We start from the raw sequence: 23400 nt of genomic DNA, 5'->3' as shown, positions 1-23400 counted from the left end.
TGGCGCTCAGCTTTCTTTATAGTACAACTCTCACAACCATATGTGACTACTTGAAAAACCATAGCTTTGACTAGATGGACCTTGTTGGCAAAGTAATGTCTCTGCTGTTGGTCATAACTTTTCTTCCAAGCAGCAAGCATCTTTTAATTTCATGGCTGCAATCACCATCTGCAGTGATTTTGGAGCCCTCCAAAAATAAAGTCTGACACTGTTTCCACTGTTTCTCCTATCTATTTGCCATGAAGTAATGGGACCAGATGCCATGATCTTAGTTTTCTGAATGTTGAGTTTTAAGCCAACTTTTTCACTCTCCTTTTTCACTTTCATTAAGAGGCTCTTTAGTTCTTCTTTGCTTTCTGCCATAAGGGTGATGTCATCTGCATATCTGAGGTTATTGATATCTCTCCTGGCAATCTTGATTCCAGCTTGTGCTTCATCCAGTCTAGCGTTTCTCATGATGTACTCTGCATATAAGTTAAATAAGCAGGGTGACAATATACAGCCTTGACATACTCCTTTCCCCATTTGGAACCAGTCTGTTGTCCATGTCCAGTTCTAACTGTTGCTTCCTGACCTGCATATAGATTTCTCAAGAGGCAGGTCAGGTGGTCTGGTATTCCGATCTCTTCAAGAATTTTCCACAATTTGTTGTGATCCACACCGTCAAAAGTTTTGGCATAGTCAATAAAGCAGAAGTAGATATTTTTCTGGAACTCTCTTGTTTTTTTGATGATCCAACAGATGTTGGCAATTTGATCTCTGGTTCCTCTGCCTTTTCTAAAACCAGCTTGAACATCTGGAAGTTTGAACATTCTTTAGCATTGCTTTTCTTTGGGATTGGAATGAAAACTGACCTTTTCCAGTCCTGTGGCCACTGCTGAGTTTTCCAAATTTGCTGGCATATTGAGTGCAGCACTTTCACAGAGCCTCATCTTTTAGGATTTGAAATAGGTCAACTGGAATTCCATCACTTCCACTAGCTTTGTTCATAGTGATGCTTCCTAAGGCCCACTTGACTTTGCATGAAACCAAGGGCCACCCAAGATAGATGGGTCATGGTGGAGAGTTCTGACAAAATGTGGTCCACTGGAGAAGGGAATAGCAAACCACTTCAGTATTCTTGCCTTGAGAATCCCATGAATAGCATGAAAAGGCAAAAAGATAGGACACTGAAAGATGAACTCCCCAGGTTGGTAGGTGCCCAGTATGCTACTGGAGATCAGTGGAGAAATAACTCCAGAAATAATGAGGGGATAGAGTAAAAGCAGAAAAAACACCCAATTGTAGATGTGACTGGTGATGGAAATAAAGTCCGATGCTGTAAAGAGCAATATTGCATAGGAACCTGGACTGTTAGGTCTATGAATCAAGGCAGATTGGAAGTGGTCAAATGGGAGATGGCAGGAGTGAACATTAACATTTTAGGAATCAGCGAACTAAAATGGACTGGAATGGGTGAATTTAACTCATATGACCATTATATCTACTACTGTGGGCAAGAATCCCTTAGAGGAAATGGAGTAGTCCTCATAGTCAACAAAAGAGTCCAAATCTCAAAAACGACAGAATGATCTCTGTTTACAAAGCAAAACATTTAGTATCACAGTCATGCAAGTCTATGCCCCGACCAATAATGCTGAAGAAGCTCAAATTGAACGGTTCTATGAACACCTCCAAGACTTTCTAGAACTAACACCCCAAAAAGATGTCCTTTTCATTATAGAGGACTGGAATGCAAAAGTAGGAAGCCAAGAAATACCTGGAGTAATGGGAAAATTTGGCTTTAGAGTACAGAATAAAGCAGGGCAAAGGCTAACAGAGTTTTGTGAAGAGAATGTACTGGTCATAGCAAACACTCTCTTCCAACAACACAAGAGAAGACTCTATACCTGGACATAACCAAATGGTCAATACTGAAATCTGATTGATCATATTCTTTGCAGCCAAAGATGGAGAAGCTCTATACAGTCAGCAAAAACAAGTCTGGGAACTGACTGTGGCTCAGATCATGAACTCCTTATTCTCAAATTCAGACTTAAATTGAAGAAAGTAGGGAAAACTATTCAGATAAGACCTAAATCAAATCCCTTATGATTATACAGTAGAAGTGCCAAATAGATTCAAGGGATTAGATCTGATAGACAGAGTGCCTGAAGAACTGACTGAGGCTCATGAAATTGTACAGGAGTCAGGGATCAAGAACATCCCTAAGAAAAAGAAATGCAAAAAGGCAAAATGGTTGTTTGAGTAGGCCTTACCAACAGCTATGAAAAGAAGAGAAGTGAAAGGCAAAGGAGAAAAGGAAAGATATACCAATTTTAATGCAGAGTTCCAAAGAACAGGAAGGAGAGATTAAAAAAAGCCTTCCTCAGTGATTAATCCAAAGAAATAGAGGAAAACAATAGAATGGGAAAGACTAGCGATCCCTTCAAGAAAATGAGAGATACCAAGGGAATGTTTCATGCAAAGATGGGTACAATAAAGGACAGAAATGGTATGAACCTAACAGAAACAGAAGATATGGCAAGAATACACAGAAGAACTATACAAAAAAGATCTTAGTGACCCATATAACCATGAGGCTCTGATCACTCACCTAGAGCCAGAAATCTCGGAGTGTGACATCAAGTGGGCCGCAGGAAGCATCACTGCAAACAAAGCTAGTGGAGGTGACGGAATCCCAGTTGAGCAAGTCCTCACAGTACCTATATCAGTTGTTTAGGAACTGATAATGTATAACAAGTGTGTGTGTGTGTGTGTGCGTATTTACTTATTTATAAAGAGTAGGGAAAGTGAAAGTCTATTGGGAGGGGCTGTTTTTCCATGGTTTAAATAGGGGCGCTAATCAAGTATCGTGTGATGCTATCCCCCACCCAGTGAAGCCTAGAATTTTAGTCAGGGGGTCAGGATGGTGAAACTATCTCAGCAGATTCTTCGTAGACACTTGGAGTTAACATTATGCTGACATTATTCTGAGTATGTTCTTCCTGAAGAAAACTTTCAGATGCTGCAGAAGGCTAGAAAACTAAAAAGAACTATTGATTCAGTGAATCTATTTTATGACTGCTTTTGACATAGACTCTTGTGCCAACGAAGGTCAATTTGTACATGGTAAAACATTGTGATTTAGGAACATTTTTTCTTCATCCATTGTTTTCCAGAGCTAAATGTAAATAATATCTGGTGGAATTCTGTATAGTGTACTTAAGGGTCAAAAGACAAATCTGAAACAGCAAGAAGTCCTTTAACAAGTGTCCACCTGGCCCGTAATTTTGTGCCTAGTTTTATCTACCTCTGGAGGGCGACAATAGCTGCTTGTTCATTTTCATTCTCTGCCTGGGTTATCCCGAGGAACTGCCATGCCTACAAAAAAATAAAAAAACAATGACTGATGTCAACGTTGCAAGAGGAAGCAGAGTCAATCATGTACTTTAGCTGGTTTGTTTACATGTGACAATTCCCTCTCTGCGGAGCACCCTGACTTGGATGTGGGTCTTGTAAAGGTAGAAACATTATAACATCACCTGCATTTCTTCATTCAAATTCTTTTGTGGCATCCAGGTCAAGAGTCGGTGTCATTAGTTACAAACTCTAAGTATTTATCCTCTCCTGTGGCCCATGGAAACCTCTTGAGTCTGTCTCTGAGGTTTCATGATATTAGGTATCTTAGAACCAAAAGATAAATTAATAAAAGTATGCATTTATCAAGAAAAGAGGTAGAAAAATAATTTAGAAATATAAGTAGTTGAAAGTTTACAATAAAGAATCTCAAGATGTACACAATAGAAGTAGTTTGCATAAATGAAAGTCAAGCAGTTACTATAAGAGGTAACAGGAAATTTAGGAACTAGGGGAAAAAACCTCTCCCTGGTCACACGTGTTCACCACAATACAATAGTTAAAAAGCATAAAACACATATAAAATGCAATACAATATACATATAATTTTATAGCTTACATTTACACTTTGTATTACATTGTTAATTCTTTTATGTTTTTATAAAATCCCCTTCAAAATCTATAATTTTGAATTTCCTTTGTTAAATGGATATCCCATTATTCCCACAACTAATCCCCTTACTGCTCTCTGTTGTTTCTAGTCCTTTGCTAAAGTCAATAATGTAAAGAATATCTTCAAATAGATAATGTTTTTCACATCTGGAATGAAAGTTTTTAATATAAAAGATTTCCGCTTATATACTTTTAAGAAGAGTAATTCTCACACCATTACAAGCACAATGTACATCAACAAAACCTCTCATTACACACACTGTCCTCAGATTTGCCTGGGGTGTATCAGTTGTAGGGATTTAAAAAGGTTTGCATAACCCACCCCCACCTTTGAAAATCAATGCTATGAACATTTTAAAACAAAACTCTATCAAAACATATAGTGTCGTCTTGTGTGCATGCTGTCCAGTAAGTCGCTTCAGTCGTGTCTGACTCTTTGTGACCCTATGGACTGTAGCCCGCCAGGCTGCTCTGTCCATGGGATTTCCCAGGCAAGAGTATTGGAGTGGGTTACCACACCCTCTTCTGGGATCTTCCTGACCCAGGATGAACCTGGGTCTCACATCTCCTGAATCAGCAGACAGGTTCTTTACCAGTAGCGCTACCTGGGAAGCCCAGTGTCATCTTAAAGTGCTGAGAAAATTGTATCAGTTTTTTCCCTCATGGGTTATTATTACACATATGATACAAATTCATAAAAAAGTACTGAGTATTTCTCTCCCAGAATACTGGGGACTCTCTTACATCTTTAAATATATTCAGAGCAGCTTCTATTTTGATTTTCACCTTTCATACATCTTAGGATGCTTCTTAAGATTGATGAAACAATATTTTTCTGGGGGCATCTTCCTAGCCTTTGGGTGCAGTAGCATTTTCACCATTCACAGACCATCAGTTATCTTAGCCTTGGGGTCTCCATTGATTCAGAAGTCCTGGTCCTTATCTAGGATCCATTAGTTACCAAGTGTGCTGGTAACCATTAATTACCCAGGGCTGCTGTGACAAATGACATATTATGTATGAAAACACACAGCATTTAGAAATGTATGAGGGCATTATTTTGTTGAAGGGGTTGTAGTTTCTTATTAATGCAATGACTTTCTTTTCTAAATTGATTGATCTAAAAATTCCAATATTTTGATTCAGAATTTCAACTCTCAATTCAGTCTCATTTCACTGTAAACATTTTGAGTAACAAGATACTAGGGGCTTTAACTAGTAATTTATTTATTTGTTCTTTCTGTACAAACTCAGTACAACCAATAATAATGATGAGGACTAAATACTGACATGTCAGGCACTAAACTAAGCACTTTAATTTCTATGAACTTACTTAATCCTCACAGTACCCAATGAGATAGTTATAATTGTGATGTCCATTTCACATGTGAGGGAACCGAACCTTAGAGGGTTTAAGCAGCTTGTCCCAGACCACAGGGCTTGCTGTGCTGTGCTGGTGGTATAGTGGTGAGATAGCTGCCTTCCAGATCACATGACTCATGGCTAATAAGTGATAGAGCAGGAATTTGAACCACATGGTTAGGTAGCAGATCCCAGAGGCTTAACCACTATTCTCTACTGCCTTCTCAGCACTGTATACAAATTTCTGCAGTTCCTCTGGGAATATCCCCATATAAGATATTTTCTGAAAATTATAAACTAAGAAGGAAGCCTTTATACCTGCCAGTATCTTATTACAGGCCTTGGCAAGTGGGAGACTTAGTGAACCAAGATAAAGCTGCAGAAGCCTCTTCGGTGGTTTCCCAGTCTCCATGTCCAACAACCTTTCATGTCTCATAGAAAGGGGCTTGTCTCACATGCAAATCTGATCATGTCCCTCTCCCACAGTGGTTCCCCATGGCTTTCAACATGAAGTTCAACTCCTGGCTACTTCTTTGTGCCTCCTCTCTTGCCCCTGTCTCCTCCTCTCTTACCATGGATCCAGTGTTTCCTGTCTCTCTGCCACCCATGAACCATTCCCTCTACACAACAGCTGGACCTCCTTACAGTTTTTAATTCTCTCTCCTTCAAAACTCAGCTTTGGATTCACTTGAAGGGCAAGGCTGGGTCATAACCCTTGCTTTCTGCTCTCCTAGCATCCTGCGCATACTCTGACACCACATTTATTACACTGCACTGATTGATTTACTTGTCTTGCAGATAGATCACAAATCTGTCCTTTCAACTGGTCCATTTTTTCCCCAGCTGTTCAATCCGTTAGCCCATGCCTGGCACAATTCTTGGGACATAATACATGCTGAATAAATGCTAAGTGAGTAAATCAAGGGTGGGATATGGTATGGCTCTAGACCCAGATGAAACCATGCTCTGCCCCATGAAAACTACTGCTGAGCCTCCAGGTTGGCAGTTTTGGTTTTTCATTTCTTGTCCCCACCTTTTATTTTTGGGCACTGTCGACACTGCAGAGATGGTTAGATGGTTTTTGTAACTTACAAACGAGTATCAGACTTAGCGAGGTTAACTCCTTTGGGAAACTTTACTTGATGGAAATGCCACCTAGTAGAGCTCTCTGTTACCCTCTGTCCCTTGTTGGCACATGAAGACCCTTTGTGAGCCTGGCAGGATGAAGGGAAATGATACCTCTGCATCTCCAGGGTCCTGAAGAATTGCTGCCTCCATGAACAGGATGGTGACTGGCAGGTCCCCTTCCTTCAGCCTTTTTAAGCCCTCTTCAAATGCTCCAGGCCAGTCTTTGAAAGGGTTTTCAGTATGAAAGTAATAACCCTATAACACAGAGAGGGGCCAACACAGATCCATTGATTTAACTCTTCATTGTTACATTCAATCAGTTCTTTCTGAATTTGAATTTAAGTAATTTTATTTATTTAATTAATTTCAATGAAGTTTAAATTGCTATTTTTTCCCTTATTGTGACTGTAGTACATTTTCATGGTATAAATGTTAGATATTATTTTGTTACTGAATGATATAAAAAGAAACAAAAAGATACCTGTAATGTTGCAACCTAAATATGATCACTGTTAATATTTTGGAGTTTGTTTTCCTTCTGATAATTCTTTTGTTCTTTTTGTTTCAGTCATTTACCCACAAGATTTTAAAAATATTGACTTTTAGGACAAACTTTTGCGGAATGCTGCCATGCACTCTCTTGAAATGTTAATACCACATACTGTACATCTGTTTATATACAGTGGCCCTTTGGAGGGCTATGAACTATTGTAACATCTAGGATATTTTTTCACCTTCTACTTACCAAACCAGTTTTTATCCCATTGTGGGGCTGTATCTCTCCGTTGAGAGATGTTTAAAAGTTATAGATTTTCTTTTGTTGCAAAAATTTAAATAATACAGATTATACAAATAATCTTCTAGTATTTTCTATGAGTATATAAGTTAAACAAGTCCATGCTATAAAAGCAAGGTTGTAGCTTAAGACCCATTTAATTTTAGTTATTAAAATTATTTATGTTATGCTAAAAATTAATCAATCCTCTTTTGATGGTCACCCAGGTTAGTTTCAATTTTTATTGTTGTTATCAAAAATAAAGCTATGGTGAAAGTCTTATGCCCAAATCTTTGACTGATAATATGATTATTATCTTTGGATAGACTTCTAGAAGGATTTATTATGCTAAAGGCCACGAACTATTTTGAGTCCTTGATACATGAGGCAGAATTGATTTTGAGAAAGTATGCCATGATAAACTCTCATCAGAAGTATCAGAGATATTATTTGTTGCAACCTTAGTAGCAGAGGCTATCATAAAAACCAATTTGATAGATAGAAACAAGCTAGTCTGTTGATGATGCTACTAAGGTTTTTAAATACATCAAATGGAGACCTTCATTCTTCCCAGGTGTTTAGAAAGACAAAACTCTCTGTCAGAATCCATAGGGTATGACCAGCTTATATAGTGGTGTTGGGGTGTGGGACCCTGGGGGGGGAGCTCAGGTGCATGGGTTATAGCCCAGAGACTGATGTTGTACATCGGTGTTCTCTCTTCTCACTTACTTTCAATTTCTTTATGGAAAATTAATGATTTTAATGAGATGGTTGATCTGATTTTATGAGACTGCTTTGCCTACTGTGGTACAGAGAATAGGAAGGAGTAAGACATCTTAATGATTATGTAGATTGTTAATCCCCTAAAATCAGAGACTATTCATCTCAGTCCCCAGTATCTAGGGCTGAGTAAACAGTAAAATTTGTTGGATGGAACCAAATATCATGGAAGTTATTCAGAATTGAATAAAACTGAAAATTCCTCTACCACAAAGAACCATAACATTAACATCTCTCTATATATTTCCCCTGTGTAAGAAAATTCTATCTTTCCATCTCTTTCTGTCTTTCAAGTCACTTAAACTGATTTCTCAGTGTTTTCTTTTTTTCCAGGCATTTAAAAAAGCATAAATCCTAGAGCAACTGGGGCTTCACGGGGGAATTTAGCTGGCTGTGGACTGTACTCACACATATTCTGGGGCTCGAGGAATCCCCCTGGTACTTGACCCAGCTGTGTGAAGTGTGTCTTTTCCACTGAATTCTTTGCTAGCAGCATAAAGACTACCCGTGAAATAAAGCCTGAAGCCCCCCTTTTCAACCTCCCACCCATTAATATCACTTTTGTCAGCTTATCGACATGGTTTGAGCATTGTGGGATTAGCCCAGCTCTTGTTCTAACGAACCCTCAATGTTAGTTCAGTGACTGGCCAAGCTCTGGTTGGCTGCCAAACTGTCTTAACACTGATAAAAAATAAGGGTGTTCCATTCCACATTTGCTGCCTTCACACATTGCATGATTACACTGTTTCCACCTACCAGAATTTCTTCCAGGTCAGATTGATACTAAACAGTCTATTTAATTTTTGGATTTTTTCCCCCACAAAATAGTTATCAACTAATTTATAAAAATGTGATCCAAAGAGGATGAGAAAACTGGTCAACATTTGAAAAATGAGAAATGGTTACCTTCTCACTGGCTGAGATTGTAACCTGGTTCTGGGCTTCCTGGTTCTCTGATATCCAGTTCCTCCGGGCCATTTCTTCCCATTCTGCTTGCATCTTATCCCAAAACTCTGTATCTGACTAGAAGACAGGAGAAATGAAGATAGATGGATTTAAGAACACGCTATATCATTTGGTTTATTTCCAAGAGACAGTTTTTCGCACAGATAAAAATGACTTCTGGGGAGGAATAAAGTGTTCAAATTGGCCACATCCAATGACACTCATGGTTGAAGAGCTTCTGGAAGGCACTCAGCACTCAAGGTGTCAAAGAGTAGTAGCTGTGATTTTTCTCTGGGAGAAACATAGTTACCACCTGAAGAACCAGGATCATATAAAACCAAATTCAGCTAAAACTCCATTATTTGAATAGTTTCAAGTGTGGGTACCTGGCACACATTTTGGGAAGGGCAGCCTCTCCTAGAGTTGCTGCTAGGCAATGAGATTGGAATGCAGAAGTAGGAAGTCAAGAGATACCTGGAGGAACAGGCAAGTTTGGCCTTGGAGAACAAAATGAAGCCAGGCAAAGGTTAACAGAGTTTTGCCAAGAGAATGTGCTAGTCATAGGAAATTCTCTTCCAAGAACAAAAGAGACAACTCTCATGACCATCACTAGATGGTCAGTACTGAAATCAGACTGATTATATTCTTTGCAGCCAAAGATGGAGAAGCTCTATACAGTCAGCAAAAACAAGCCACCTGACTGTGGCTCAGGTGATGAGCTCCTTATTATAAAATTCAGACTTAAGCTGAAGAAAGTAGGGAAAACCACGAGGCCCATTCAGGTATGACCTAATTAAATCCCTTATGATTCTACAGTGGAAGTGACAAATAGATTCAAGAGATTAGATCTGATACAGTGCCTGAAGAACTATGGACAGAGGTTTGTCACACTATACGGTAGGCGATGAGCAAAACCATCCTCAAGAAAAAGAAATGCAAGAAGGCAAAATGGTTGTGTGAAGAAGTTTTACAAATACCTGAGAAAAGAAGAGAAGTGAAACGCAAAGGAGAAAGGGAAAAATATACCCAACTGGTTGCAGAGTTCCAGAGAATAGCAAGGAGAGATAAGAAAGCCTTTCTAAGTGAACAATGCAAACAAGTAGAGGAAAACAATAGAATGGGAAAGATTAGAGATCTCTTCAAGAAGATTAGACATACTAAGGGAACATTTCATGGAAAGATGGGCACAATAAAGGATAGAAAAAGTAAGGACCTAACAGAAGCAGACGATATTAGGAAGAACTGGCAAGAATACACAGAACAATACAAAAAAGGTCTTAATGACCCGGACAATCATGACGGTGTGGCTATTCACCTAGAGCCAGATATCCTGAAGTGTGAAGTCAAGTGGGCCTTAGGAAGCATCACTACAAACAAAGCTAGTGGAGGTGATGGAATTTCAGCTCAGCTATTTCAAATTCAAAACTTAAAAGATGATGCTGTTAAAGTGCTGCACTCAATATGCCAGCTAATTTGGAAAACTCAGCAGTGTCCACAGGACTGGAAAAGGTCAGCTTTCATTCCAATCCCAAAGAAGGACAATGCCAAAGAATGTTCAAACTACCCTACAATTTTGCTCATTTCACATGCTAGCTTAAAAGTCCTTCAAGCTAGTTTAAAAATCCTTCAAGCTAGGCTTCAGCAGTGGATGAACCAAGAATTTCAGATGTACAAGCTGAGTTTTGAAGACGCAGAAGAGCCAGAGATCAAATTGCCAACACCTGTTGGATCGTAGGAAAAAGCAAGAGAATTCCAGAAAAACATCAAATTCTGCTTCACTGACTATACTAAACCCTTAGTGTGGATCACAACAAACTGGAAAATTAAAGAGATGGGACTACCAGATCACCTTACCTACCTCCTGAGAAACCCATAAGCAGGTCAAGAAGCAACAATTAGAACTGGACATGGAATACCGGACTGGTTCAAAATTGGGAAAGGAGTAAGTCAAAGCTGTATATTGTCAGTCTGCTTATTTAAATTCTATGCAGAGTGCATCATGAGAAATGCCAGTCTGGATGAACCACAAGCTGGAATCAAGACTAGTAGGAGAAATATCAATAACCTCAGATATGCAGATGATACCACATTAGTGGCAGAAAGTAAAGAAGAACTAAAGAACCTCTTGATGAAGGTGAAAGAGGAGGGTGAAAAAGCTGGCTTAAAACTCAACATTCAAAAAACGAAGATCATGGCATCAAGTCCCATCACTTCATGGCAAATAAATGGGGAAACAATGGAAACAGTGACAGACTTTATTTTCTTGAGCTCCAAAATCACTGCAGATGGTGACTGCAGCCATGAAATTAAAAGATGCTTGCTCCTTGGAAGAAAAGCGATGACAAACCTAGACACTGTATTAAAAAACAGAGACATCACTCTGCTGACAAAGGTCCGTATAGTTGAAGCTATGGTTTTTCCAGAAGTCACGTATGGATGTGAGAGTTGGACCATAAACAAGGCTGAGTGCCGAAGAATGAATGCTTTTGAACTGTGCTGTTGGAGAAGACTCTAGAGAGTCCCTTGGACTGCAAGGAGATCAAACCAGTCAATCTTAAAGAGAATCAACCCTGAATATTCCTTGGAAAAACTATTGCTGAAGCTCTAATACTTTGGCCAGCCTATTCGGTCAGCCAACTCATTGGAAAAGACCCTGATGCTGGGAAAGACCGAGGGCAAGAGAAGAGGGCAACAGAGGATGAGATGGTTTTATGGCATCATCGACTCAATGGGCATGAGTTTGAGCAAACTCCAGGAGATAGTGAAGGACAGGCAAGCCTGGCATTCTGTAGTCCATGAGTCACAAGTCAGACGGGACTGAGTCACTGAACAATAACAATGAAGAATTAGAGTAGCTCCTTTAGGACTGGCTGGGCAGTGGCTTGGGAAGCAGCCGGCCATAGGCACAGAAAGCAACACTGGTTTATCCTACTCTGTGCCAAGCTCTGTGCTAGGAGAAAACTCAGCCTAGAGGGTTATGGTCAGAAAGCTAGGATTACACAGGTTCTGAACCACAGTCTGGTTTCTAGGCCTGTACTCATCACATTATGGCAAAGGTGTCCTCCTGGTGCTAAAGAATGAAGGAGACTAGCTTTGGGTGTAAACTCGACTGAATCTTCAAGGCCTTCTACAGCAGGATGATTTTTCAAAAAATAACACTGTGTTTTCCTCTTTATAACTTTCCTTTATGTGTTCCCAAGGGGAAACCAGGCCATTTGCTCTCCCTTACTTCAGGGGACTGAAGCAGACATTTTCTGCAAGATCTGTCCCTGGTTGGCTTCTATTTTACTAAGCCTGAAGAGAGTACTTGAGGTGTTCTGGAGGGAGGAAAAGGGGACAAGTATCTTAAAGACCTTAAGAGAGGAGGGGAGATTTCCAGGGACAGGAAAAGAGAAGGAAGGTGGTGGGTTCTGAGATAAGTGGGAAATGATGCTTAGCTTTTAAGCATTTCCCTGACAAACTGGCCTGACCTCCAAGAGAATGAGACAGGGTGTGCTAGGAACTCAGATCCCCACATGACAGAGAAAGAAATACAAACTGGACTTGGATCAACCCTTTGGGGCTTGATTGGCTGTTAGCAGTTAGCATGATAGACAGGAAGGTGGAGACTCTGTCCTTGTTTTTTGGCACCACATAAGCATTCCATGTTTGGTGACTGAGACTAAGTGACCTGATTGGAAACCACTATTTTCCTTAAAGAAAACAGTGAAATGGGTACTGCTTGAACATCAGAGTTTGGAACTGAGGTCCAATTTCTCTGCAAATCTCAGTTTCTATGATTCTAAACCTGTGACTTGCTGACATCCCATCAAAGGTTGCTCTTCATCTTTTAATCCTCCCAGTCTCACCCTCTACTCCACCCTCATTCCTGGGTAGTGGTTGTTCAGGGGTGAGACCTCGTCTTCAAAGTTGCTCTAAATGATAATTCAAAGCGTATTTCTTCTGAATATAAACATGCAGGGAAAAAGGGCCAGCCCAGTGTGATTAATCCCAGGCTACTAAGTAAACAGCATTTCTTCTTTACTATGTCCAGAATACTCATTTCTACCACAGATATGGGTTCTGTCCCAACAGTAGAGGCTTTCCCCTCAACAAAGGCTCAGGACAGCAGGCATCTTGGTAATGCATATCTGATATGCTAGAAGTCCACGGAATGGCCACCAGTTATTCAGGTTAAGGTTAGGAATAAAATTCAAAATGGCTCTTTCAATGAGCCTTTCTGGTAGAACACCAAATTGTGCAAACAGAATGATCTCAGTTATATAACAGCTAGATAAAAGACTAGAAGGAAATATCCTGCCATGTTAAAAGTAATCTGTCTTTCATACAGATGGCCAATAAACACATGAAAAATGCGCACCATCACCCATTATTAGAGAAATGCAAATCAAAATTACAATGAGGTATCACCTCACATTGGTCAAAATGACCATCAGCAAAAAAAATATCTACAAACAATAATACATGCTGGAGACGGTATGGAGAAAAGGGAACCCTCTTGCACAGTTGATGCGAATGTAGATTGGTACAGCCACTATGGAGAACAGTATGGAGATTCCTTAAAAAACTAGGAATAAAACTACCAATGCATGCATGCTAAGTCACTTCAGTCATGTCCAGTTCTGTGTGACCTTATGGACTGTAGCCCGCCAGGCTCTTCTGTCCATGGGATTCTCCAGGCAAGAATACTGGAGTGGGTTGCCATGCCCTTCTCCAGGGGATCTTCCTGACCCAGGGATCAAACCTGGTCTCCTGCATTGCAGGCAGATTCTTTACCATCTGAGCCACCAGGGAAGCCCCCCAAAATACCAAATGACCCAGCAGTTCCATTACTGGGCATATACCATGAGAAAATCACAATTCAAAATGACATATGTATCCCAATGTTCACTGCAGCACTATTTACAATAGCCAGGAAATGGAAGCAACCTAGATGTCTATCAACAGATGAATGGATAAAGAAGTTGTGATATTTTATACACACACACACACACACAATGGAATATTACTCAGCCATAAAAAGGAACAAATTTGAGTCAGTTCTAGTGAGGTGGATGAACCTAGAGCCTGTTACACAGAGTGAAGTCAGGAAAACACATTTTGTATATTAATGCATATATACAGAATTTAGAAAAATGGTACTGAGGGACCTATCTGCGGGGCAGGAATAGAGATGCAGACATCGAGAACAGACTGGTAAACACAACAGGGGAAGGAGATGGTGGGACAAACTGAGAGAATAGCACTGAAACATATACATTACCACATGTGAAATAGATGGCTAGTGGGAAGTTGCTGTATAACACAGGAAGCTCAAGCTGGTGCTCTATGACAACCCAGAGGGGTAGGATGGAGCAGGAAGTAGGGGGGAGGTGACATATGTATACTTATGACTGATTCACTCTGTTGTATGGCAGAAACCAACACAACATCGTAAAGTGATTATTCTCCAATTAAAAATTAAAAAAAAAAAAAGAGTAAACTGTTTTTGAGTGAAGGGCTGATGGGTGATGTTTTCCCTGCTTCTTTATGCTCTTTTGTACTTCCTGAATTTTCTATGAGTATGCATTACTTTTATAATTTAAGAAAGGTTAAAAAATGATAAAAATTATCTTTCCTTTTTAAAATACCATGAAACCTGCACTGAAGGTTTCATTTTCAACTGAAGTGACTCATTTTCTTGAATAGGCTTTTAAAGATGCAGGTTCAGCTTGTCTGAATAGAAACAAACAGAAATCTATCAAGTGAATTTTATAATGTTTACTGACTCTCCCGAGCCCCCTGATGGGTGGTGTGAAGTGCCAATGACTTCAAGTATTTTTTAAGGCAGTTAAGTTCCCCTAGTGAGACTCCTTGGCATCTAAAGCTATTAAAAGTCTTTTGAATGAAAGAATGAGGAAGATTTTGTAAGGTGTACTTCTAAATTACAAAAGTCACCTTCCCTGCAGTTTCAAATTAGAGCAGTAGATGCATAAAATTGCTGTGGAAAGAGAACCTCAGTTGAGGTGGGGCTGTCAGGCCCTAATTTAATGAGGTACACCAGGACTGACTGTTACCACTTAGAATAAGTTCTGCTGACTAATTAAAGTGCACCGCACAGTTTCATTTAATTACAGAAGACTACTTTTAGCACAATCAATTTTCATCCAGTCTCAGAATCCAGACTTCATTCTGGTAACTGCAATTAACACTGCCTCTTTTTTTCATTCCTAATCAATTTCAGAGAAACCTCAAACACGTTTGAATTTTAAATATTTTAGACATGACTGAGGGGATTTTATGTATTGATGATTTTGTCAGCTGTTCTGGGATGCTGGTAGATTACTTTTTATACGCTACAGGTAATAAATTATATGCTCACACCAGAAACGAGCTATTGTTTGCAATCCATTTTCATTTTAAAAATAGTTTTCTGATAATAACAATGGTATTTTACTACAAACTTGGGGTATGCAGTATGGTGGTTAAGAACGGAAGCTGTCTCATCATGTTGATTTAGAAACAAATTCTGGCTCTATAGCTGACCTTCTACAGTTCAGTTCAGTTCAGTCGCTCAGTCATGTCCGACTCTTTGTGATCCCATGAATCACAGCACGCCAGGCCTCCTTGTCCATCACCAACTCCCGGAGTTCACTCAGTCTCATGTCCATCGAGTCAGTGATGCCATGCAGCCATCTCATCCTCTGTCATCCCCTTCTCCTCCTGTCCCCAATCCCTCCCAGCATCAGAGTCTTTTCCAATGAGTCAACTCTTTGCATGAGGTGGCCAAAGTACTGGAGTTTCAGCTTTAGCATCATTCCTTCCAAAGGAATCCCAGGGCTGATCTCCTTCAGAAGGGACTGGTTGGATCTCCTTGCAGTCCAAGGGACTCTCAAGAGTCTTCTCCAACACCACAGTCCTACAAGTCCCGTAATATCTCCAGGTCTCATTTTCCTTATCCTTAAAATGAATATAGACTAGTGGTCTTGGTTAGTCACTATAAGGACCAAATGAGAAAGTGTATCTGTGGCATAAAGCACATGGTAAATGTTCAGTAAAAGTAGGTGTGCTTACAAGTGCTTTTGTACCTTTGAGAAAAATATAAAGAATGAAACAAAAATCCCCCACAACCTCAAAGTTCAAATGCACTTCTGTGAGTATGCTGGTGTTTAGTTTCTGTATATACATATTTTCTCTTAGATGCTTTTCCTCTCTATTCAAGTCTTTCTTTTCTACCCAATTATTCAAAAATAAGAGCAAGGTTAAGAAGACTATTGCAAAAATGGACTGTGACATAGCAATTAAAATAGTACTTATGAAGAATTTATTACAACATGGGATAGGCCTTGAGTTATAATGTTCCTTGTTATGTAGTATGGTCACAATGATAGAAAACAGCAAGTAATGTGTGAGGGAAAAAAAAATAAGGCTAGAGAAATGTACCTACAGTTCATGGGTTGGAATTATGAGGAATTTGCCCCAAAACCTTTCCTTGCGCTTTTTAGCATTTACCATATCTTCTATTGCTAGCATGTGTTATTTTAGTGAAAAAGTAAGATTTTCTTAAAACAGCTTCCATCCAACCTAGGTGTCCATCGAGAGATGAGTGGATAAAGAAGTTGTGGTACATATATACAATGGGATATTACTCAGCCATAAAAAGGAATGAATTTGAGTAGGTTGAACAGAGACAGATGAACCTAGAGCCTGTTATACAGAGTGAAGCAAGTCAGAAAAAAACATATATCATATATTAACGCATATATATGGAATCTTGAAAAATGGTACTGACGAACCTATTTGCAGGGCAGGACTAGAGACAAAAACATACAGAATGGACTGGTGGACACAGCAAGGGGAAGAGGAGGGTGGGACGAACTGGGAGATTAGCATTGAAATACATACATCACCATGTGTAAAATAGATAGTGGGAACTTGTATAACACAGGGAGCTCACCCTGATGCTCTAGATGGAGAGGGGTTGGATGAGGGTGTGAAAGGGAGGCTCAAGAGGGAGAGGATATATGTATACTTAAGGCTGATTCACATTGTTGTATGGCAGAAACCAACACAGCATTGTAAAGCAATTATCCTCCAGTTAAAAAAATTTGTATAAAAATTAACTCAACTCAATAGCAAAAACCAAACAATCAATTAAAAAATAGGCAGAGAATCTGAACAGATATTTTTTTCAGAGAATACATACAGATGGCTAATGTGGAAAGGTGCTCAGCATCACTTATTCAGTGACATTAAAAATCAAAAACACACTTGTCGGAATGGCTATTATCAAAAGGCAAGAAATAACAAGTGCTGGTGAGGATGTGGGGAAGAGGAAACTATTGGAAATGTAAATTGATGCATCCACTATAAAATTGTATGAAATTTCTTTAAGAAAATTAAAAATAGAACCATTCTGTGCTGTGCTTAGTCAAGTCCAACTCTTTGCGACCCCATGGACTGTAGCCTCCCAGGCTCCTCTGTCCATGGGGATTCTCCAGGCAAGAATACTGAAGTGGGTTGCCATGGCCTCCTCCAGGGGATCTTCCTGACTCAGGAATCGAACCAGGGTCTTCTGCATTGCAGGTAGATTCTTTACCAGATGAGCTACCAGGGAAGCCCAGAACTATTCTATAATTCAGAAATTTCACATCTGGGTATTTATCTAAACGAAATGAAAACACTAACTTGAAAAGATATGTGTACCCCTATGTTCAATGCAGCACTATTCAGATGAATGAATAAAGATGTTCTGGTATAAACAAACAAACAAACCCCCAAACTTCCATCTTTTCAGTTTCGATTCCTCTGTGATGTTTTCCCCCAAAACCTTACACTAGAGCAATCTCTTACCTCACTGAATTCCAATAAGAATATTCTGGATCAGTAGTTTGGAAAAAGAGAGCTGTGTGCTAGAAGCTGCCATTATCCTTGTGAACTTGAGAAGTCATTTACACTTATCTGTACTTTATCTTTTGTCATTTGTAAAGTGAGAAGACTGGGTTCATTCTAAAATAACTCAGGTTTCTTTGTCTGTACAGACTGACTCAGAAGAATAAGTGGGGGAGGGAGATCTTAGTCCAGAATCATTATTATTATTATTTTTTGGAAGGGGGCTTCTAGTCTGTTCACTGACCTCCAAAAATTGTACTTTAAAATATTTCTCTAAAAATATACTTGATATTTTCTTTTCACTTTTTTATTGTAAAACTAGCAAACAAAAAATCCTAAGAACCATGATAAACTTAAATAGTAATTAAAATATAAAGAATAAGGAAATAAGCAATTTAACTTAGAACCAGGGAATTTTAAGGGATAGCAGCATATTATCAGCTCCCATTCACCAGTCTATTTTGGTCATTTTCGAGTTGAAATAGAGTAACTTTCCACTTTGCAGTCAAACATAATTGTTGATTAGAAAGATCCTGGGGTTGTGTCATGAAGGAATTGATTGAGGTGAGATTATGGGTCAATTCTGCCTGTTAGGAGTCTGACTCTTTTTGCCTCTTTAGAAATTGATTAACTGTCACTGGATCAAAACTTAAAAGAACCATCAATCAAACATCTCATTCTGCATATACAAAAGAAAAGAAAGTATCCCTTGTAAGGAAGAGAAAGAAAATCACTATGCAAGTTTGGATAAAGTATTTGCCACGATAAATTTTCATTGAAGTGAAATTGTGTACAGATGAGCTAGGGACCTCATTGTCCTGGATCTCATAGCCCAGGCTGGCGAAGAGTTGCTGAAATGTCCCCACTCACATCACTTGTTGACTTACAGGTAATATTAGTTGAAGATTCCGTATGGCTGCCCAAAGAACATATTCAGCCTGAGGCTGCAATTAAAGAGTGCAGCACAGGTGAATTCTAGCAAACATTTAGAGAAGAACAAATGCCTATCCTTCTGAAACTCTTCAAAAAAATTGCAGAGGAAGGAACACTTCCAAACTCACTTTATGAGGCCACCAACACCCTGATACCAAAACCAAATAAAGGTATCACAGAAAAAGAAAATTATAGGCCAATATCACTTATGAAAATAGATGCAAAAATCCTCAACAAAATTCCAGCAAACAGAATTCAACATCACACTAAAAAGATCGCACACTATGATCAAGTCAAGTTTATTCCAGGGATGCAAGGATTCTTCAATACATACAAATCAATCAATGTGATACACCATATTAGCAAATTGAAAGATAAAACCATCTGATAATCTCAATAGATGCAAAGAAAGCTTTTGATAAAATTCAGCACCCATTTATGGTAAAAACTCTTAAAAAAATGGGCACAGAAGGAACCTACCTTAACATAATAAAGGCCATAGACAACAAACCCACAGCAAACAATATTCTCAAAGGTGAGAAACTGAAAGCATTCCCTCTAAGATCAGGAACAAGTCAAGGTGCCCACTCTTGCCACTATCATTCAACATAGCTTTGGAAGTCCTAGTTATGGAAATCAGAGAACAAAAAGAAAGAAAAGAAATCCAGATTGGAAAGGAAGAAGTAAAACTCTATTTGCAGGTAACATGATACTGTACACAGAAAACCCTAAGGACACCATCAGAAAACTACAAGAACTAATCAGGGAATTTAGTAAAGTCACAGGATACAAAATCAGTACACAGAAATCACTTGCATTCCTATATACTAACAATGAAAAATCAGAAAGAGAAATTAAGGAATCAGTCCCATTTACCATTGCAACAAAAAGAATAAAATGCCTATGAATAAATCTACCTAAGGAGACAAAAGAGCTGTATACAGAAACTACAAGACACTGATGAAAGAAATCAAAGATGACATAAACAAATGGAGAGATGTCCATGCTCCTGGGTTGGAAGAATTAACATTGTGAAAATGACTATACTATCAAATGCAATCTACAGTTTCAATGCAATCCTTATCAAGTTACCGATGGCATTTTTCACAGAACTAGAACAAAAAATTTCACAATTTTGGAAACACAAAAGACCTTGAATAGCCAACGCAATCTTGATAAAGAATGGAGCTGGAGGAATCAACTTACCTGATTTTGGACTATACTACAAAGCTACAGTCATCAAGACAGTATGATACTGGCCAAAAGCAGAAATATAGACCAGTGGAACAAAATAGAAAGCCCAGAGATAAACCCATGATTCTATGGGCAAGTTATCTTTGAAAAAGGAGGCAAGAATATACAATGGGAAAAAGACAGTCTTTTCAATAAATGGCCCTGGGAGAACTGGAAAACTACGTGTAAAAGAATGAAATTAGAACACTTCCTAATACCATACACAAAGATAAACTCAAAATGGCTTAAAGACCTAAATGTAAGATCGGAAACATAAAACTCTCAGAAGAAAATGTAGGCAGAACACAGTATGACATAAATCATAACAAGATCCTCTATGACCCACCTCCTAGAATAATGGAAATAAAAATAAACAAGTGGGACCTACTTAAACTTAAAAGCTTTAGCACAGCAAAGGAAACTATAAACAAGGTGAAAAGACAGCCCTCAGAATGGGACAAAATAATAGCAAATAAAACCACTGCTGCTGCTGCTGCTGCTGTCACTTCAATCGTGTCCGACTCTGTGCGACCCTAGACATGGCAGCCCACCAGGCTCCCCCGTCACTGGGATTCTCCAGGCAAGAACACTGGAGTGGGTTGCCATTTCCTTCTCCAATGCATGAAAGTGAAAGTGAAGTCGCTCAGTTGTGTCCGACCCTCAGCGACCCCATGGACTGCAGCCGACCAGGCTCCTCCGTCCATGGGATTTTCCAGGCAACAGTACTGGAGTGGGGTGCCATTGCCTTCTCCGATAAAACCACTGGCAAAGGATTAATTTCCAAAATATATAAGCAACTCATACAACTCAATACCAGAAAAACAAACAACTCAATCAAAAAGTGGGAAAAAAATCTTTGGGGAAAGATTGAGGGCAGGAGGAGAAGGGGTGAGAGGATGAGATGGTTGGATGGCATCACCGACCCGATGGACATGGGTCATGTGGACTCTGGGAGTTGGTTATGGACAGGGAGGCCTGGCGTGCTGCAGTTCACGGGGTCGCAAAGTTTCAGACACGACTGAGCAACTGAACTGAACAATCCAGCAGTACCACTTCTAGGCATATACCCTGCAGAAACCAAAACTGAAAAAGACACATGTATCCCAATGTGCAACACTGTTTACAATAGCTAGGACATAGAAGCATCCTAGATGTCCACTGACGGATGAATGGATAAAGAAGCTGTGGTACATTTATATAATGGAATTCTACTCAGCCATAAGAAGGAATGCATTTGAGTCAGTTCTAATGAAGTGGATGAACCCAGAGCCTATTATACAGAGTAAAATTAATCAGAAAGAGAAATATTGTATATTAATGCATATATATGGAATCTAGAAAGATAGTACTGATGAAGCTATTTGCAGGGCAGCAATGGAGATGCAGACTTAGAGAACAGACTTATGGATAAGGGCAGGAGGAGGAAGGAGAGGGTGAGATGGAGAAAGTACCATGGAAGCATATATACTACCATGTGTAAGTGAAGTAGCTCAGTCGTGTCCGACTCTTTGCGACCCCGTGGACTGTAGCCTACCAGGCTCTTCCCTCCATGGGATTCTCCAGGCAAGAGTACTGGAGTGGGTTGCCATTTACAGATAGCAAATGGTAATCTGCTGTATGACTTAGAGAACACAAACTTGGGCTTTGTAACAACCTAGAAAGGGTGGGAAAGGTGGGAGGTGGGAGGTAGGTTCAAGAGGGAGGGGACATATGTACATCTATAGCGAATTCATGTTGATGTATGGCAGAAATCAAACCAATATTGTAAAGCAATTATCCTTCAATTACAAATAATTAAAAAAGAGGTGCAGCACCCTGATCAAACATAGAATTTTTAAAAAATAAATTAAAAAAAATTTCAAATACAGTTGAATTACAATATTGTGTTAATTTCAGGTGCACAGCAAAATGATTCAGTACTACATACACACATACCTATTTTTTCAGATCCTTTTCTCTTGTAAGTTATTACAAACTATTGAGTAGAGTTGCCTGTGCTATACAGTAGGTCCTTGTTGATTATTTTACATACAGTAGTGTGTACATGTTAATCCCAAATTCCCAATTTATCCCTCCTGCTCTTTTCCCCCTTTGGTAACTATCAGTTTGTTTTCTATGTCTGAGTCTGTTTCTGTTTTATATATAAGATCATTTTCATAATTTTTTAGATTCCACATATAAGTGATATCATGTGATATATGTCTTTTTCTGATGTACTTCACTTAGTATGATAATCTCAGGTCCAAGAGATAGGATAGAATTTTGTCTGGTCAAAGTTAGTTTGAGCTCTGGGTACAGCCTTTGGTGTCCCACATAGTGTGAGGGTCCTTGACAAAGTGGAGTCTCTTCAAGCAAGAGTGTTTGAGTGGGAGTGAGCCTGTTTACGAAGCAATTCACCTGTTTAAAGCAAGGCTCAGGGGATGCTGAGCACAGAATCTTGTTTTTGCAGATAGCAGAATTAGGGTGAATGAATGGCAGTTCCAAGGGGAAAGATTTTTATCAAACACAACATGAAGTTGCTTGAAAATGTGCTGCTGCTTCTTCAGAGGGATGGGTTCCCCAGCATTAGAAATTTTCAGACACAATGACCAATGTGAGCGGTGCTCTACACATGATTCACAGGTCAGTTTGACCTAATGAACCCTATGGTCTCTTACAAATCCTGTGGTCTCTTGCAAGTCTTTGCTTGCAGTGTTATTAATGAATTGACTTCTGGAGTCAAACAGGAAGGTTCAAAATTAATAAAATCTCTATGAGATAAGAAACGGATCTGCCATGTATGCACCTTTCTCAAGCTAAACAGGATAGGGAAGGAAAACAGACACACTTTGGCATCAGGTAGAGGCAGGCAACCTATCTCACCTCTTTAACTCAGTTTCCTGGTCTATAAAATGTAAACGGTCTCTTAAATTGTGTGGATTAAGTGAAGCAATGTATGTAAAGTGCTTAGAATTTGTAACATATAAATACTATGGAATTGGCAATTAATGTTATTTTACACTTGTAAATGAAAACAAGTATTTCCCAGGGTAGAGAGGATGCTATCCCACAAATTGTAAAGTGTGTGGTTCAGAAGTGCTGGAAAACAAAAATGTTTGTACTAGCATTCAACAGAGATTTTCCAGTTGCCTCTGGGTTAGACATGCTTCCCTGTATAATGGAGTCGACCATCACTGCCAGTGTTGGCAGACACCTGGGCAGACAGCCTGAGGCTCTCACCAAGCTACATGCCAGCCTGTTAGCTGCAGAAACATGGGGATGAAAAATTGAAGAAGAACAGATATAGGAGGCTGGAAATAATGGAATAAAAGGCTTGAACAGGGTGTCAGAAGCAACCAAGAGCCATTTCTAACAGAAACTAA

At 39.3% G+C, this 23400-nt stretch overlaps 1 protein-coding gene across 14 annotated transcripts in view; it reads right to left on the bottom strand.

Moving 5' to 3' along the window:
- PEX5L (peroxisomal biogenesis factor 5 like) overlaps window positions 1-23400 on the bottom strand; it is a 331590-nt gene that overhangs the window by 57952 nt on the left and 250238 nt on the right. For all 14 annotated transcript variants that reach the window (XM_061415194.1, XM_061415245.1, XM_061415184.1 and 11 more), the window contains 3 exons: window positions 8963-9079; window positions 6613-6756; window positions 3293-3363 (listed from right to left, as the gene is read on the bottom strand). In XM_061415194.1, coding sequence (XP_061271178.1) covers window positions 3293-3363; window positions 6613-6756; window positions 8963-9079 — 332 coding nt within the window. The remainder of the gene's footprint in view (window positions 1-3292; window positions 3364-6612; window positions 6757-8962; window positions 9080-23400) is intronic.

Source organism: Bos javanicus, chromosome 1, assembly GCF_032452875.1.
Source record: "Bos javanicus breed banteng chromosome 1, ARS-OSU_banteng_1.0, whole genome shotgun sequence".
NCBI classification, from domain to species: domain Eukaryota; kingdom Metazoa; phylum Chordata; class Mammalia; order Artiodactyla; family Bovidae; genus Bos; species Bos javanicus.
The sequence above is the reverse complement of the archived record's forward strand: the minus strand, read 5'-3'. Positions and strand labels throughout refer to the sequence as shown.